This window comes from Lonchura striata, chromosome 3, assembly GCF_046129695.1.
Source record: "Lonchura striata isolate bLonStr1 chromosome 3, bLonStr1.mat, whole genome shotgun sequence".
Taxonomy (NCBI): domain Eukaryota; kingdom Metazoa; phylum Chordata; class Aves; order Passeriformes; family Estrildidae; genus Lonchura; species Lonchura striata.
Genome location: NC_134605.1, coordinates 65,791,615 through 65,808,835, shown reverse-complemented (window position 1 = coordinate 65,808,835; position 17,221 = coordinate 65,791,615). Strand labels below are relative to the sequence as shown.

The 17,221-nt window shown below is 40.3% G+C and overlaps 1 protein-coding gene across 2 annotated transcripts in view; it reads left to right on the top strand.

The window, feature by feature from the left end:
* Positions 1-17,221, top strand: part of DCBLD1 (discoidin, CUB and LCCL domain containing 1) — a 46,316-nt gene that overhangs the window by 12,961 nt on the left and 16,134 nt on the right. Inside the window, exons 2-6 of one of the 2 annotated variants that reach the window (XM_077782263.1) lie at positions 2,544-2,756; positions 11,991-12,128; positions 12,695-12,746; positions 13,485-13,554; positions 15,211-15,344. In XM_077782263.1, the coding sequence (XP_077638389.1) occupies positions 2,544-2,756; positions 11,991-12,128; positions 12,695-12,746; positions 13,485-13,554; positions 15,211-15,344 (607 nt within the window). Of the gene's footprint in view, positions 1-2,543; positions 2,757-11,990; positions 12,129-12,694; positions 12,747-13,481; positions 13,555-15,210; positions 15,345-17,221 lie in introns of both variants that reach the window. The other variant, XM_021555490.2, reaches the window with a different exon arrangement.

The window sequence follows — 17,221 nt, the reverse complement described above, 5'->3', positions numbered from 1 at the left end:
GCTATAGGTGCAGGCTGACGCTGAGCCTTCCTCTCCTGAGCTGGAGTGTTTGGATGGCCATGCTCCACCAGTGACAAGTCAGAAAATAGCATTTGTGCTTTCCTAGCCCAAAAGATGTTCTGGTGTTAATGCTCTCTCTCAAAGACAGATTTAACAAAAAAAAAGAGTTTCCTGGGAACAAGACCTTGTATAACCTCAACAGAGGAGGATGGCAGGCTGAGGTCTGTCATGCATGGCTTTGCCTGTACACTTTCTGCAGAAATATAAGGCTTTGTGACTTGGACAGTCATCAGGGTCTTATCATGATAGCAAGGCCTTTACAGTATTTTGAGCAGCATTTTGCACCACAAAATATCCTTGGCATTGTACAAAGGTGACAGAGACCAGAACATAGCCTAGTAAGGTGAAGTCTATGGCTTTTCGAGTTCTTCCCCATGTGGTTCTGTAACTTTACTGTTGTTTTTCCTTTTTTCCCTAGTAAGGATATGTTGCAAACAAAGTTCAATATTGTAGTTTCTTTATTCCAGCTAAAATAAATTCTCACAGTTAGAAGCATGCAGTTTAAATTAAAGGCTGTGGACAGTTCTTTTTTTCACTGTACAGCAGTTGGCTACGTGGGCATCAAAGGTTGTCCTGTGTCCTGCTGGAAGTGATCTGGTTTTACACTGCCTAGACCTCTATGAACCCCTCTCTCTTCAGAAAGCTGACAGCTCATCTACCATATTGTTCTTTATATCTTCAGTCATGTTGCCAAAAATTTCCATTAAATGGTGATTTGCTCATGAAGCCAGCTTGCCTTTCATTTGAGTATTTTCCTAGGCACCCTAAAATCAATAGTGCTTGGTTAAAAATCCTGAACAACAGATGTTTTTTAGAGCATGTGAAAAAGGAGATCTGAAAAAAAACATATTGAATATGTTTTATGGTGATATGATTTTGGATCTATATCTCCTTTTCACCTCTATTCCCAGCATGAACCTATGACAAAAATAAATACTAGGCAACAAAGCTAGTAGTAATGCCAAAGCTTCAAAATAAATGTGATTGCTTGTGAAAAAGCAGTTGAGTGAGTTGGATGAAATAGCAGTGTAATTATATGGTAGCAAGTCAAAGTTTGATAGCTTGGAGCTTATCTTAGCACAGCATGCCACTTCCACACACCCCCCCCCCCCTTGCCCCTTGGTATGGCATGTTTCTTTTTCAACACTTCATTCCTAGTTTTTCCTTTTTAAAAAATCCTTTAAAACCTTAAGTTTGTTGTTTCTAATGATTTTGGAAGGAAATTCAGATAGTAATTAAAATAGCACAGTCTAAAACCGCTTAACCAAAATATCCCCAAAAGGAAAATTTTGGGTAGTTAAAGTGAACATTGTGAATTCCCAGCTCTGCAGGATTCTTTATTTTGTTAATACTTCTTGGATTAGCTTCAGTTTTGCCAAGATAAAGGATAACAGTATGCAAGACTCCGGTGGAAAATGTGCCTATGCCCTAAATGACCTAAAACTGAGCACTGCCTGTTATATGTATGTGTATACCACACTAGTCCACTGTCACAAATATTTCCATTATTTGGAAGATTGAGCAGAACAAATGGCTTATGCTTTAGCATACCAATTTTTAGTTACTAGTATGCTTTTAAATAGTTAGTAGAAATTACTTCTTTTAGTAGTCAAGGTCTCTTATCTGATACCTGCTTCCTTCCTCCTCTATGGATGCTTCCTGTTTTCCATGTCAGTCCACACATCCCCCCATGTATTTCCATGCACCTTTTCCTGTTGTCCTCTGATCTGCTGCAGCTGTTCCTCAGATGCCTCTCCACCAAGGAAAGGTTCCAAAGCTGAGCTGGCTCCTATACACTGGCATGAAGACACACTTTGAGGACCCCTGCCCTCCTGAAAAAGAGGCAGCAGCTCGTGCTTTTCTGGGCATGCTGCTGCAAAGTAGCATGTGTATCATTAACAGTGCACACCCCACTTTGGAAGTCCCTCTTGTGTCTTCACCCTGTGCTGTTAGTATTGTGCAAGTGGCACAATGAAAACAGGAAAATAAAATGTGTCAGGTCTGTGACAGTACGCAGTTAAGTCACGTCTGTGCTTTCATGTATGACTCAGTTACCCTCTCTGAGATGGCTATTGCTGTGGAAATAAAATGCTGACTGATAACTGGGAGAAAATTACTTAAGGAAGGATCCTACTCCTTACATGTGGAATTGCATCTTCAGAGATTTAGTAGGGTTTGGCTATAAAGCAGAAAGGCAGAGAGACAAGACACTGTCTGTACATTACTGTCAAATGCATCCTAGTTCATGGGTGCTTCCAACCCCTCTTTCTATTGCTTTGCAAGAGAAATGTGACTATGTTTATTTCAGTTACCTATGTTCCAACAACAGCAGAACTGAGGTGGAATTTTACAAAATACTTATTTAAAAGGGAAAAGTGCACAAGACATGATTATGTAGCAAGTATTTTCTTACTTTTCTTTTTTTTTTTTTTTTAATTGAGGAATACATTCTGTTTCTCTTCCTTTCTGTTCTCCTACTGCAGGGGATGGATGTGGGCACACAGTGATGTATCAAGACAGCGGGACACTGGCATCCAAGAACTATCCTGGGACATACCCAAACTACACACTTTGTGAAAAGAAAATCCAAGTGCCTCCAGGAAAACGCCTGATCTTGAAAATTGGAGACCTGGATATTGAATCACAGAAATGCGAGTCCAGCTACCTTACCATCCAGAGCTCTTCAACATTGCATGGTATGTAGGAGACAAGGCCATGGTTGATGTATGAACTGTTGAAACTGAGTAAAAGGCAGCTTAGCAGAATGCAAGAAATGCCAGCCTTTGTCCTGTCCTCCTCCTTTCTGTATTCAGGTGTTCTGTTCTCTGTGTGGGAAGCCAATGTCCCCGTGTGTAGCTCTGCCAAGGCTGCGGGTGCTGCCAGGCTGTGCTGCAGAGGGGCTGCCGGGGCTCTGGCACAGCTCTCCTTGGGGCTCTGCCTTCACACCTGCAGAGCTGGACCATCACAGGTTTGGTACAGCAAGTCTGTAGATCTGTATCAGCCCTGTTCTCTTCTTGTGTAGAGGAAGGGCTTCCTCACAAACTAGACAAAGGTGAGAATTTGGAGTCAGTGATCCTGTGTGTCTCTTTTTGTAGGCAGTCCATGGCTCAGGGAGGAGATAACCTTTACTATTGCTAGCTGGTAGCCACCTTACTAATGTGCAGGCTTTAATACTTGCAGATATTAAATGCATACAGCCAGACTGTGCTCTTGTAAGAGATTTGCACAGGAAGATAAGCAAATAATCTGCTACAGCTGTGCACTTAAAACAATCATAACAGCAACAGGATTCTCCCCAGGGAGAACATGAGGCCTTCCTCAAAATGGTTTTCCCAACCAGTTGTCACAGAAACTTTTGATCTGCACTTTATAGAAGAGTCAAACTGATTTTCAAGTCATGCACCCTTTTTCAGAAATCCAATTTAAATTCAAAGCTGCAAGGAGTTCGGCAATGTAGGAATAAACTCATGAATTGACAGTTCATAAAATTTTGCCTGCTGAGAGTGGGCTGTGTAGCCCTTCAGACAGCTGAGGCTAAATGTACTGTCCTGGACTTAACAAGCAGAATGGATTCAAGGGAAAAATGTGATGAAGATATGAGCTGCACAAAGCCTCTGCAGGTTTTCCACCTCACTGCTTGGCTCAGAAAAGTATGTAGTTCTCCGAAGACGAGATCTCATAGAATATCTTAGTAGTAAAGAGGGTTGATTGTCTTTCATTTATCAGCTTGATGGGCTTATCACTCATCTGGTAAGAGAAGATCAAGTGAGGTATTAAAGGCTTGCTCACAAAGGAAGGTAAAGGTAATTATTGTTCTTGTGGGGGAGGTATTACATCTTGAAACAACCTTCAATAAGAGTGGGCAGTGACATGCTGATATCTAAGCCTGCACAGAGCTTGATTAGAGGCATAAGGAACGTCTCTGTTCATGTGTGCTGGGATTTTTTAGTGTTATTTATTTATTTATTCACTGTGAGAGTGGTGAGGCACTGGAGCAGGTTGCCCAGAGAAGCTGTGGATGCTCCATCCCTGTAAGGGTTTAAGGCCAGGTTAGATGGAGACCTGACCAACCTAATCTAATGGAAGATCCCTGCCCATGTCAGGGAGGGTTGGAATTAGATGTTCTTTGAGTTGTCTTACAACCCAAGCCATTCTATGGTTCTGTGAGCTGTTTATAACTAAGTAATGAGTTGTGTTCACCTGAAGCAGTCTGTCTGTACTTGGCAGTAAGAAATAGGTGGCTATTATTGCATTAGCATATCTTTGAATAATCGTTATTGATACTCTCTTGACATTTCTAATTGAAATCTTGGAAATGGGGATAAATCAACATATTGTCTCTGAAGTGAAAAATGAAGTTTGGAAGTTGATTGAAATTCTAACTCCTTACAGATCAGCCTGAAGGCATCTTCACATCATTTATACTGCAGTTATTTAGCCTATAAGCACAGAATCACTGTGTATTATGCAATCAAGTCCACATAATTAATTTTTTTAAAGTATTCCCACACCCATTTTCAGTAATGTCTGATGCATGTGGAGTATGATTAGTAACATCTGATGCATGTGGACTATAATTTGCATTCTCAGTAGTGAACTGCACAATTAGCAGATTTTGGTCATATCTGATTAAACCAGTTTTATAGTTTAGGCAGATATACCATCTGTAATGGTTTTACTGGTCTGTAGACTTTCCCACCAGCATACCTACAGAGTGTCTGTTCTACATTCAGGCAAATCCATGCAGAATGCATGTGGAAATAGTTCTATAGGCATAAATTCATTATGTTGCTTATGTTTTAAAAGACACATGAATTCTTAGATTAGGGCTTCTCCAAGTAATTTTTTTCAGCAGTCTTGCTATAGCTTTGGGTTTCAATATGCATTTATACAAGTGAAAGAAGCCCTGTGAGTAAACACTGCTACATCTATTCAGTCTGTTAAGTGTCCTTTTAGATAGCTGTTTCTGAACTCAGATCTCTTTGCAACCCTTCCCTCTTCATGAACATCTACAGGCAGGTCAACATCTTCCCTCTGGCCAAGAAGATACTGACCTTAGGCATCAAAATTCTTTCATGGCGTGATGGAGACTTGAAAATATTTTGCAAGCCTGTATTTGACCTCAGTTTAAAAAGGAAAACCTAAAAGGCAAAGTATGAAAGATGACGATGTGAATACTGCTCATGTTTCAAATTAGTCTGAGCAGCCTTTGCTCTTTATTTAGGAGGTTTGCAATTACAAGACAATAAGGTCCAAAGGGAAATATGTTTTAAATATCATGCTGATTTCTTCAGCTCTACACAAGACATGAATGTCAGTATGAATAAAAACATCTGTTGAGGAGTATATCTGAAGCTTGGAAAATTGGTCAGAGGCAAAATACTAGATTATGTGTACAAATATAAAATTAGTGTGAAGAAGGCTCCAGATGATATTGTTTTCCTTTTAGATTTCTTCCAGTCTTTACATTTAACTGTGATTCATTCATCATTATAACCATCTGCAGGGATTCTTGCAATACAGCAAGGAGTAACTCAATTTGTCTTTGGGGTATTTATGTTCCATACAGCAAAGGGAATCTGCTAAATACAAATGAAGGGATTAATTGATTTATGTCAGCGGGAACATTGATGGTACTTTAGTAAATTGGTGACTACAGATTAGAGCACCTACACGCAGATTTTACAAAAGTTGAGGACATTCCTTGAACTCTGCAGACGAATAGAAGAGTTTGATTCATTCCTAGAAAAGCATGCAGTTGTTGTATATGCTGATCTACTGAAACCTTTCTCAGTCTTAACTAAAACACTAATGTGAACTACAGTTCTTCTCACCTTTGATACTTCTCAGCTTTGATGGACCTGTGAAAGCAGCTATTGAATTTATATTTCTCCAATAATGCAATTGAAAGATGATAGTTAAATACTCTTAATGAAGCTCTGAAACTGGAGTCATACAGGGTCTTGACACCGTATCTCTGAGTTATTACTCTGCAAATTATTTTCTTTAGTGTTCACTGGAGAAAGGAACCTGTAGCAAGCCTTTTCTTTCAAGCTGTTAGCTCTGTATCCAGACGTAGCTGTGAAAATATTAATCATCAGTCAGCAAAGGGAGTCTAACACCCATTTTGGTGAAACTGAGTCACCTTTGTCTGACAACATTTAAATATTAGCACAGCTTTGCACATGTTGTCTCTAAGAGAAATAAATAGATCATCATGGTCTGTTTCAAAGGCACAGTTTTTGACCAGATTAAAATATGGTGTTTTTTGTCCCACAGAAAATTAATATGAGCATAATCTCACAGTGCAGACAAGGTGCAGCCTTTACCAAAATGCTTTTCTTCTTGAGTTAATTGCATTATCTGAGCATATTAAAAATACTGAGCTCTGAAGTAGAGCTTCTGATTTTTTAATTAGTTAAAGGGATATGTGAAAACAAGATTAACCATGTCAGCCCTGTAATTCTCAAGAATAAAATCTGCACTACTTATGAAGGTGGATCATAAATGTTTTAAAAGTTTGACATGAACTGCTTTTTAGTCTGCTGCTTTTCACATCTCTATCAAATTTCTGTACCTCTTTTGACCCCTTTTTTTTTTTTTTTGCTTTTTTCTATCTCTAATGGCTTGATATTTTTTCCCTTAATTTTGTGAGATGATCATCAGTCTTGACTGGAGAGAAAGCCAAAAGAAGAGATAAGTGCCTACTTACTTCCTCATTCACTTGCAGTCAGTAGGAGGTTGATGTGTTCCTCTGGGGTGGATGTCAGAGCTGCTGAGTGACTAGTAATAATTTGGAGAGTTAGTGCAGTTGACTTGTTCTTGCATAATTTATAGCTGGTAACTAATGTGAAATAGAGAAATTACTGAAAATGCTTTCTTCTCCTCACACCTCACACTAAAGGTACAGAGTGCCTTTGGATGCCTCTTACCAGTCATTATGACTTGAGGGGGATTCATCAAACCAGTCACTCCTTATTATGTATTGAAGTAAATATCTTGTTTGAATAATGGGTGTGCCCAGATTTCTTTTTCATCCCTCAAAGGAAACTTGTTATTACTGTATTGTTTCTGGTATTTCAGGAAACCCAGAGAAATGCCCAGACAAGTTCTTGCTGAAGATCAAGTTGAGCAGTTTCTTAACAGTCAAAACACTTTTAACAGTTGGGTTTCACCTGAGTGGTTACAGTATCCTGAATTTTCAGCTTTGGAAGGGCTGATGCAACAAAGAATGTCAGCATTTTGTTTTATCAAATGGACCTTTTTTCCTGTTAGCTGTAGTCAGTGTATTAGTCTCTGTTTTTTGTTAAACTACAGTTCTTCACTCATGATTCCTAGTTGTTGCTGTGTTTCTGTCTTTGGATTTGGCTAAAACCACAACCATATTAAAAGAGGCAATCTCACCTGAGGTCAAGCAGGCAGACCAGCCTGTGCAGGTAGCCCAGATGCTCCATTTTAAAGTTGTGATTACTTCCCCAACTTAACTAAGATACCTTTTTCTTTCCATTATTGGAGTCTTTGGCAACCCTTTGGAAACGTTAACCAAAAGTTATATTTATTTTTCCTGAAACAAGAAATGCTAACCACTCAGCCTGAAGTCAGACTGTGTTGAACAGAGTTAAATGTTGAATAATTAGGCTGTCTCATCCTGACTGCTCTGTCATCTCATATCTGCAGAGTGTTAAACACCACCTTCCATGCATCCTCCAAGGAAGGACATAGAGCAGCACTTTCTGTGTCCTTGCAGGGTCCTGCTGGTTCCTGCTGCACATGTGTGTGTCAGGGTTGGAGCAAAGAGGACCTCTCTTGGTAAGGGGGAGAGGAAGAGTTACTGCTTATCAAAGTATTTGTGTGAATGTGAGATGGAGAGGAATTTTGAAACTGAAGGTGTTTTGATACAACAGATCCTTGCTGGTTTTGTGAACTATTTGTGAAAGACTTGCGCTCTCATTGAGGTTTTAGCTCTGAAGTTAAACAAGTGTAATCCGTGTTCGTCTCATCCCCGTCCTTCCCCAGCTACTGAGGTAATTCCAAAATGATTTATTTGAGAAAAGGCTACAATTTAAAACACTGTTTTCCCCAAACAAATGCATTAAGACATAATAATCCTTTAGAGGCACATCCATGGATTGTTGCTGCATCTTGCCTGCCAATGACTGCTTACTCTGCAAATAAAGACTGAAAAAAGGGAGAAGATTCTCTGTTGAGCAGAAGACATAGTTAATATCCAAACCAAGTTTCTTAAAGACTCCTGCAAATGTCAAGCTGCAGATTTCAAGTGAAGTTGAGGAATATGAAAGCAGAATGAGCATAGTGAACTGGCCATTCAGTAGCTGAAGAGGGAAATCCTTTTGCTTCTAAAAGGAAGAAAAAGCCTTACAGAAGAGGCAGAAAGTGTTAAGAACTACAGAAACAAGCAGCATGTAGGCATTGCCAGCTGGTGTGAAGAAGACAGTCCTCTGGGCATAGTACTTCTTAAGGGAAGTAGAAAAAATGAAGGAACATAATTCAACAAGGAAAGCTCAGGGGCTATGCCAGAGCCTGGTTGACAGTAGAAGTAAACTAAACCTCATAAAACCAGACAATGCTGTAAAGATCATCAGATTTGCAAAACAACACTATTATGAGAAAGACAAAAGCAGTAAGCCATTGCTAACATTGAAAAAATAAACAGTGTGTAAAATAGTCTCTTCAGTCTCCAGAGGGGCCAGCCAAAGGATATCCACGAGACAATTTACCATGTATCTTGCAGGATGTTAATACTGCTTGGAGACAAAAGTGTTTTATTTAAGCCACCTAAACCATACCAGCAGATCAAATGAAAGTCATTAAAAGTTAGTTTAATTATGGAGACTATTAAAATTAGTATGCTTGAAATCCTTAGACCCCTAATATCTCTTCTGCAGAATTTTTTATAAATATATATAAAAGGAATCTGGAGTGAGCAGACCACAGTTGGGTCAACTTAATGAGACACAGAAAGAAGAAAAGGCCCTGGCATCTAGATATAGTAATATTGAAATATGGAGAACACCTACTCAGCTTCATCACATGTAACACATCTGTTTATTAAATCAAACTCTTTCCTTTGTTCTTATAAACAAATCAAATAATCCTGCCTACTTACTCCAGCAGAGCTCCAGCCAAGTCACTTTAACAGGAAGCTGAGAGAGATCAGCATTCATGACTCATTTTTCAAGCCAAATATGCAAAAAAACCCACCTCACAACTAACATTAGAAGATGAAAAACTGATAACGTGATCTGGCAGTTCTCAAAAGGGATCTTAAAACTTCTGGCTAAGTCCCAGGTTTAGGAATTAAATATTTATCCAGAGTCAAGTCCAAATGCTGCAGTAAAAATTACCAGGACCCTATAAGCAAGTTTCTCATTTTCATACCAGGGCTTTCTCCATCATCTCTCATCTTCGCTGTGGTTGTACAGTATTCATATAGACAGCCCAGGCAAGTCTGAGGACCTGACAGTGTAGTGCTGATAATGTATTACCTGAATTCTTGAGAAGAAATATATTGAAATGTTTTGCAAGGCTTCCCCAGTTTGCAACAAAAGAACAAATGAATGTTTCGTAGTATTAATAAATTCCACCTGTTCCCCCCTCCCCCCTGCCTTTTTTTCTTACAGATCTTTGCTGAAAACTTATAAACCTTTGGAAAATATTACTCCCTTAAGTATGTACTCTTTCCTACTTCTGTATGCTTTAAGGAATTAATCCTAGGCTCCCTTTATTTTGAGCTACCCATGGGAACCTCTTGGTAGAACTGCTCTTGGCAGAATATAACCATAGCCTGGTAACATTTTTGGATTTAATAGCAGAAACTTGTTTTAGACACTGAATGTTGGTTTCTTAAGCTGATTGCTTCTGAAGTTCTTGCTTTAATTTCGGATTATACAGCTCTGTGTGTCTAGATTATTTTGTATTTTATTTCATTGGTTTTGCTCACGATGTAGGATTTGTTTGTGTAATTATCTGGAACGTATGTAGACTTGCTACTGGAGGAGACACTCATCCCTGATCCAGCTGATGTGTGGTTGTGTGAATCAGCCATCTAAATTATACCTCCAGAGTAGATAGGTCACTGCCAATCGCTGCAAGGGAGAAAGCCAAAGAACACTTGTAAGAAAATGTGTAGAGACAGTCCTTGAGAAAAGAAAAGGACTAAAGCTTTCTCAGGTGTTTTATTTTGAAGATGTGCAATACTCCCTGTCTTTTCCCCGTTTCTCTCTTTCTCAAAAAAATATCTAATTTAGCACTTCTCCCACTGCAACCTGACACAAAAGACCTTCTCAAATAAATCACTCGTGCAGTTGACTGGTATGACACAGTGTCAGATGCTGTCTTTTTGATAAGTTCATTTCCTAAGCAATTTGTTTAACCCTTTTTATAGACATTGTTTTCTCTGACTAAGTCGTGAGTCATTTTTCAACACATGAGTACTCCAGGGAAATGTCACAATCATTGCTTGTTTCTCTGCCTGCCTGCCTTCACCATATAATTTTTATAAGCCAACAGCACAAGAGTTCCTCCTTTTGTTTGTCCCATTCTGCTGACAGCTGGCTCTTGTTGGCTCTGATTGGGCTACTCTACAGGCTGACCTTATTGTTGTTATAAGGCAAATGAAGTATTTGGAAAAGAGTCCCTTCCCTAGCCCAGAGCATCAAGCAAAATATAGTTTTTAGGAGCCTGTTATGATGGGTATCACTCATCAAATTCATGTCATGATGTGAATGTAATTTCTCATGTCTCAGAAGTCCAAGTTGCCCTAAAGTAGCCACCATCACCAAAATGAGGTTGTCTAGGAAAAATCAAAGTGATCATTTTTCATCCCAAAGACTTGCTTTAGGACACAAAAGCTGTCATTCACCTCAACAGAACAGATGGGCTGAGGGCTTGTAAAGGGTCATTTGGATTTTTTTTCCTCTGGGGAAAAAAGTCTGTTTGCCATCTTACAGAAACCTCTTCTTTGCAGTTCATATTGTACACAGACTCATAAATTTGAGCAAGTATATCCAAACTGCTTTGAATTTTCTGTATTATCTGTGCCTGAGGGCAGCTAGGGACAAGTGTTTGCAGCCAGGTACAGTGACAGAAGGCAAATGCAAAGACTGTGGCGGTCTCAAAGGAACACTCCCCTTGGGAACTGACTTTCTGAGAAAGCAAGTGTAATTACTAGGAGTCCTGGGCACGCCTGCTGTCACAAGAAAGGAGTGTCCCAAAGACTGTTCCAAGATACTGCAGTTGGTAGTTATAAAATCCTTATCTAATTCACTGTAAGCGCAAGGCTCTTGTCTCCCTGTCCCACTCCATTTTCCTCTTCCTCTCCCTCTCTTTTTGTTTAAAACTTTAGAGATTTGAACTGTATATTTCCATGTGTTTTTAAATGGAAAAAGCTTAGGAAGTGTTCTAAGGGAAGCGTTACTGCTTTGTAGTACAATTCAGCTTGTGGCATGCAGGTCCTTGACAACCAGGTGCTCCGTTTCTGATCTTAGTCCTTTCTGACTGGCTGCTGTGCCACAATAGCATGAGCTGTGTGTGTTTGGAGGCTTTATCTTGGGGACCTTGCCTAGATCCCTTGGATTGCTTTTGAATGTAGAGTCATTTTCTCTAATGAGTTACTGCTGGTTGTAAGCACGCTGTACTTCAAAGGTCGAAGGGCATTAATCCTTCTCATAAGGCTTATGTGATGAGAAATGTGAATGCTGGAATTGCTGCCATGCAGAGACAACTGGATCCTGGCCACTGCTTGTCAGGGTAGCTTTAGAGCTCATACCCATAAAGGACTGAAGCCAAAACCTTTTTGGGTTGATACTGAATGAGAATGAGTGTGTTATGAAATTTTCTGCTAATCATGAGACTCTTCCAGCCTAATTACATCATCTAAACTTTTGAAATCTTCTTTGTTCTGTCTGTAGGGCCATACTGTGGTAATGTGATGCCTGTCCCAAAAGAAATCATTCTAGATAGTAATGAGGCAATTATTCACTTTGAGAGTGGATCCCACGTGTCAGGACGAGGCTTTTTGTTGTCCTATGCCAGCAGTGATCATCCAGGTAAGGTGATATCCAAAAGTAGTAGAAGATTAGTGGCATAGTTCCCCCTATTTAATTATCATCTTTACTGACACAGAGCTTTAGCCTGAATGTTTGATCCTAAATATTTCCAGATTAGCATAAGCCATGGTATTTTTAATAGCATGTGTGCAAGAAACAGTTGTAACATTAACCAGATATAATAGCTTCTGAAATCCTACCTAGACTATTTGCAATAGTGGGCTAATGGAGGGTAAAATAGTGCCTTCTCCTTGAAGGTCCACCGTGTTTTGAGCTCCAGCATCCATCACACTGTGATAGAATGGAGGGGCAGGAGGGATTAAAGTTTTCATTCCCACATTTAATGTTCTGGAGGTCTGTTCAACTTTGAAGAAGGTGTAAAACATAACAAGAGTAGAAGAGGGAATTGAAAAGAATGAAAGAAAACCATAGCTATTGCTTCCAGTCTAATAAAATTGCTGAAGCATTATACAGAGAGGTCTTTAAATGTAATTTCATGATCTGGCAAATATTTGTCTGTATTTTTACGTCCTACAATGGTAATTGACATTTGTAAATTTTCACAGATCTAATCACCTGTTTGGAACGAGCAAACCACTACACAAAGGCTGAATTCAGGTAAAGAGGGTTTGCAGCTCTGCATTTTGGCTTGCTTTGCAACATCTGTCTACTGATTCAATTGTTAGAAAATGTTAGAGAGTCTTGGTTTCCTGGAAAAGTGAATTTTTTTGAGTAATGGTCTAATGGTTGGTTGTGAGAAGCAGTAGTGCAGAATGGAAGACTGTGGCCCAGAAAAATAATGGAATGGAGTCACAGAGCTCTCAGCAATTCTCATTAAGTGCATACATATACATGGTATATGTAAAAAGAGTTTCCACTTTGAAATTCAAAGTAGCCTCAAATTCCAGTGCTTCCTCTGGGAGCAGATCACGTCCCAGCTGATACAAGATTATCTAAGGACAAGCTATAATTTTTCGGTTCCTTGAACTTTGTGATAGGTTTGAAATGGTAATAAATTGTGCTCTTTTGGCTGCTGTCTGGATGTGCATACAGGCTTCTTATCTGACTCTGAAAACTTGTGTGGTAGCATTTCTAGAACAAGAGAATTAAACAGAAATAAATGCCCTTGATAAATTGCTTTTCTGGTTCTTTGTGTGCTACTGTGTTCAGTCCACCCATGAACTCAAGGGCCCATTTATTTAGCTCATAGGCTCACTAACAGAGCATCAGTAATTTAGAGAAATTACTGCTAAAATATTTATTGGTTTGAGAGCATTTCTTTCATAGGAGTTTGTTTGTGTGTATTGTCACTACATTTCATGCCTTAAACAAGCCTTTCTTCTCTCACTACAGCAGATACTGTCCTGCTGGCTGCAGAGACATAGCAGGTGACATTTCTGGGAATATTGGAGAAGGATACAGAGATGTAAGTACACAGGATAGCGTGGAGAAATTTATAAAGACAAAAGAGACAAGAATAGACCAACCTGGTTTCAACTTTTGCTGCTTGACTTTTGTTAGTAATTCTTCAGGGCTGTTTTGCTATACCTTTTATTATCAGTATGTAAGTTATCAGCATATAAGCACAGAGACGCTTTTCAAACAGACAAATCAATTGTGTGAGAACAAAGTCCATGGATTGTCAAATATACCTACTGACTTGTGGTTTCTTGCTTTCTGGAAAAAGCCTGCCTAGTCTTTGTCCTTCTTGAGGCAGTGCTCATCCATGTACAAAATATTTCTATGATTTTAACTTTTACTTATTTAGTGTCCACATGTGAAAAAGATACATTTCAGTAAAATGTGGGCTGTCTTTAAGATTATGCCTGCACTATCCTAGCATATACTCTGAGATGAAATCAATATTACACACTGCCTAACAACATCCCACCAGTGACTACCAACCTCCTGGGTTGTTTTAACGTCTTGTTCTTCAAATTGAAAAAGTTGAAGTGGTTGCATTTATCCACAGTTCATATGACTCAGAGCTCTGCCCTCTCTGTGCCCTTCTCCCCGGACTCTTCTCCAGTCATGTCTGTGAAATCTTTACCTCTTTCACAGAGGAGTAAGCCTGATCACACCACTGAAGAAAAATCCCACCCTATCACAGTCACTGAATTTCCAAAAAGTCAGTGCTCAAGTTTAACCTGTTCATCCAGTTATTCAGGCACGCTGGCTCCAGCCTGGAAAGTGGCAGAGCTGAAGAAACAAAGAAATGCCACATTACATTCTCATTAGCTGGAGTTATTCTGCCCTTGGTTCCAATGATTAGGGCAGAAAAGCAGCACATGGTATGACCTCATGCAGATTTTATCTGCACCGAAGAATTTGCAAAAGAAAATTTCCCTCCACCATTAAGGAGGACTTTCTGGTGGGAAGAACCTGCAGGGCTCCCCTGGAGATGTGCTGCCTTTGTGCCTCCACTCTCCCCACCCCTCCCTGGAGGGGATAGCCCAGCACCCCAGCTTGTCCAGTAGCACAGCCCAGACTGGGCCACTGTGAACCTGACAGCCTCTGCCTGCAGCCCCTAAGAAAGTCTCCTTTGTACCTTTCTCTGTCCTTTTCCTGCTTTGCCCTAGCCCTGCTATTGCCACCTGGTTGGCACAGGAGTTGGCTTGCCTGTGTTTTTTGGCACTATCCCACCTGAGATAATGGGAAATGGGCTGCACTTAAAACCCAGCAGGAGCTACTCAACACGTAGCCAAACCCCTAATGTACACCATAATTCAAATCCTAAAGTGCAGTAATAGATAGGTCTGACTTCAGGTAAAAACACCAAGGAATTATTGATTTATCTTCCCAAGGAAATGTTGCCTTGCCTTTGACTTTTTTTCCTGAGGAGTGACAATCTTACAGCACTTTCTCAGAAGCAGATCACTTGTTTGTTCATTTGAAATAAAAATTACTTTGGGAGGTGTATATTTTTCAAAGATTACTGCTCTTTCTCTCTCCCCTGCCTCTTATTCCTCTTGAGCTTTAGCTGGATTTTATGAGTTGTAACACCTGTATACTGGTAGCTTGGAAGGGAAGGCATTAGCAGTTTGTCAGATTGATTTCCTGAGCCTTGGCTCCTGCCTTTCAGACGTCTCTGCTGTGCAAATCTGCGATCCACGCCGGCGTGGTGGCGGACGAGCTGGGCGGCCAGATCAGCGTCACGCAGCACAAGGGCATCAGCCGCTACCAGGGCGTCGTCGCCAACGGCGTCCCCTCGCTCGAGTGAGTACCACGGCTGGGGCTGGCACTGGGCACGGCCGGGCACAGGGCACTGCCCACCACCTGCACAGGCAGCTGGGGACACCGTTCTGAGGAGAAAACGATGTCAGGAATGTTTCTAGGGCTTTATTAAAATGGTGTCAGCAAGGGAGATGGGAAGAGGTTCCAGGTTTTCAATGGATCTGTACCATGTAGGGTGATTGATGCTCCTACTCCTCTCAGCCCCTAAATTATTAGGCTAGCCTAGAGGTATGAGGTCTTGAGGGGAGGAACATCAGGAGATGGGCAAAGATTCAAAAGAGGTTCTCACCCTGATGTGGTTGTCCAGCTTCTTTATTCCATGAGGTCCGGGGGGAAAGAGAGGGGGAAAGAGTGCGAATAGGAAAGGTCAGGGGTTTATCTAGGCTCTGGACAGGGAGGGCTTCTCTGGCTCTCAGCCAACCCCATCAGGCCAGGAAGGAGGGGTCACAGGGGTCTCAGGAAATGGGGAGAAGCATAGCCCGAGCGCACTGTAACAGGTGGTGTTTTCTTTTTTTTTTCCTTCTGTTCCTTCCAAAGCATATTTAAAAATTACTTTGTTAGCAGATACATGAGAGTATGATGTTCTGCAACAAACAGCTTTAATCGATGTGCTAATAAATCATGATAAATTCATGTTGAAGTTTAAAAAAAGCTAGGAAAAATGAGTAAGTAAAAAGTGCCATTGAGCCATAGGGGATAAAGAACAACAACTTCTTAAACATTGTGCTTTTGACATGTTCAGAGTTTTTCTCTTTTAGAATATTTATAGCAAGGGTGTTATATTTACCGCTTATCTTCTGACTTTTAATTGTACTGCTGTTGAAGTAGAAATAAATCCTCTAATCTCTATCCAGCACAGTAAGACCTTCCAGCAACTGCTTCTGTCATTCCTGTTGGTTTATAGTTTTTAATTTTCAAATGTTATCTGGATTTTACATGAGGCCTTTTTTTTTTCTTTTTTAAGAAGGGAAATTTCCACCCCATAGCCTATGAGACCTACAGCAATATGTCATTTTTCTACTATTTTCCTGTTTTCTCCATGATTTCTCGTACCCTCCTGAAAATTTTACAGTCATGCTTTCATTCATAAAAAAAGGCATTCATGTGCTCTGTTGCTGTGCTTAAACTTCATCAGAGACTGAAATGCTTTATATACAATGGCACTGGAGTATGCAAAGCTAGGTAGTATGTAAATCTAGCCAAAGAACTGTACAGCCTAAATATTTTCTATTTTTCTTCAAAGTTAGTTACCAAAGAAAATTAATGTAAACTTGTCTCAAGCAAAGCAGGGCTGAGAGCTCTGGTCAGGCACCAAGCCTCTCCAAAAAACAAGTAATACAAATTCTTTCCATCACACATGCCAGCTTAGTGAAACCCTAAATTAAATACTTTGTACCTTATCTAAAGATGTTACAGAACTGTTCCCATACATTCCTATGCTTGTGACCCTTGATAATCCCAGTGGAGTAACTTGGACAGTAGCACATAAAATATTATAATGAAAGGGAGCTGTGATTCCCATTTGTATTTTTTTTTTTCACAGTACAAGAGCCAGTGGGCAAAGAATGAAGCATGTAATTCTGCAAGTGTGCACTTGCTGGGGGCTTTAGCCCATTTAATGTTAGGCCCCTGAAAGAGCACCCTGAAAGAGCACCCTGAGGAGGAGCAGAGCCCCTGTAGATCTGCCTGTAGGGGCAGACAGGCACTCCTGGAGCATGATGCACATCTCCAAGGGACAGAATTGCCCCGAGGTTGCTTTCTACAGGTTATACAGGAAGCCACAGGCTCACACTGGGCTGTGTGCCTGCAAACTAGATGCCACAGAGTTTGAGAAAAATGGGAGTGCCAGCACAGCGCTT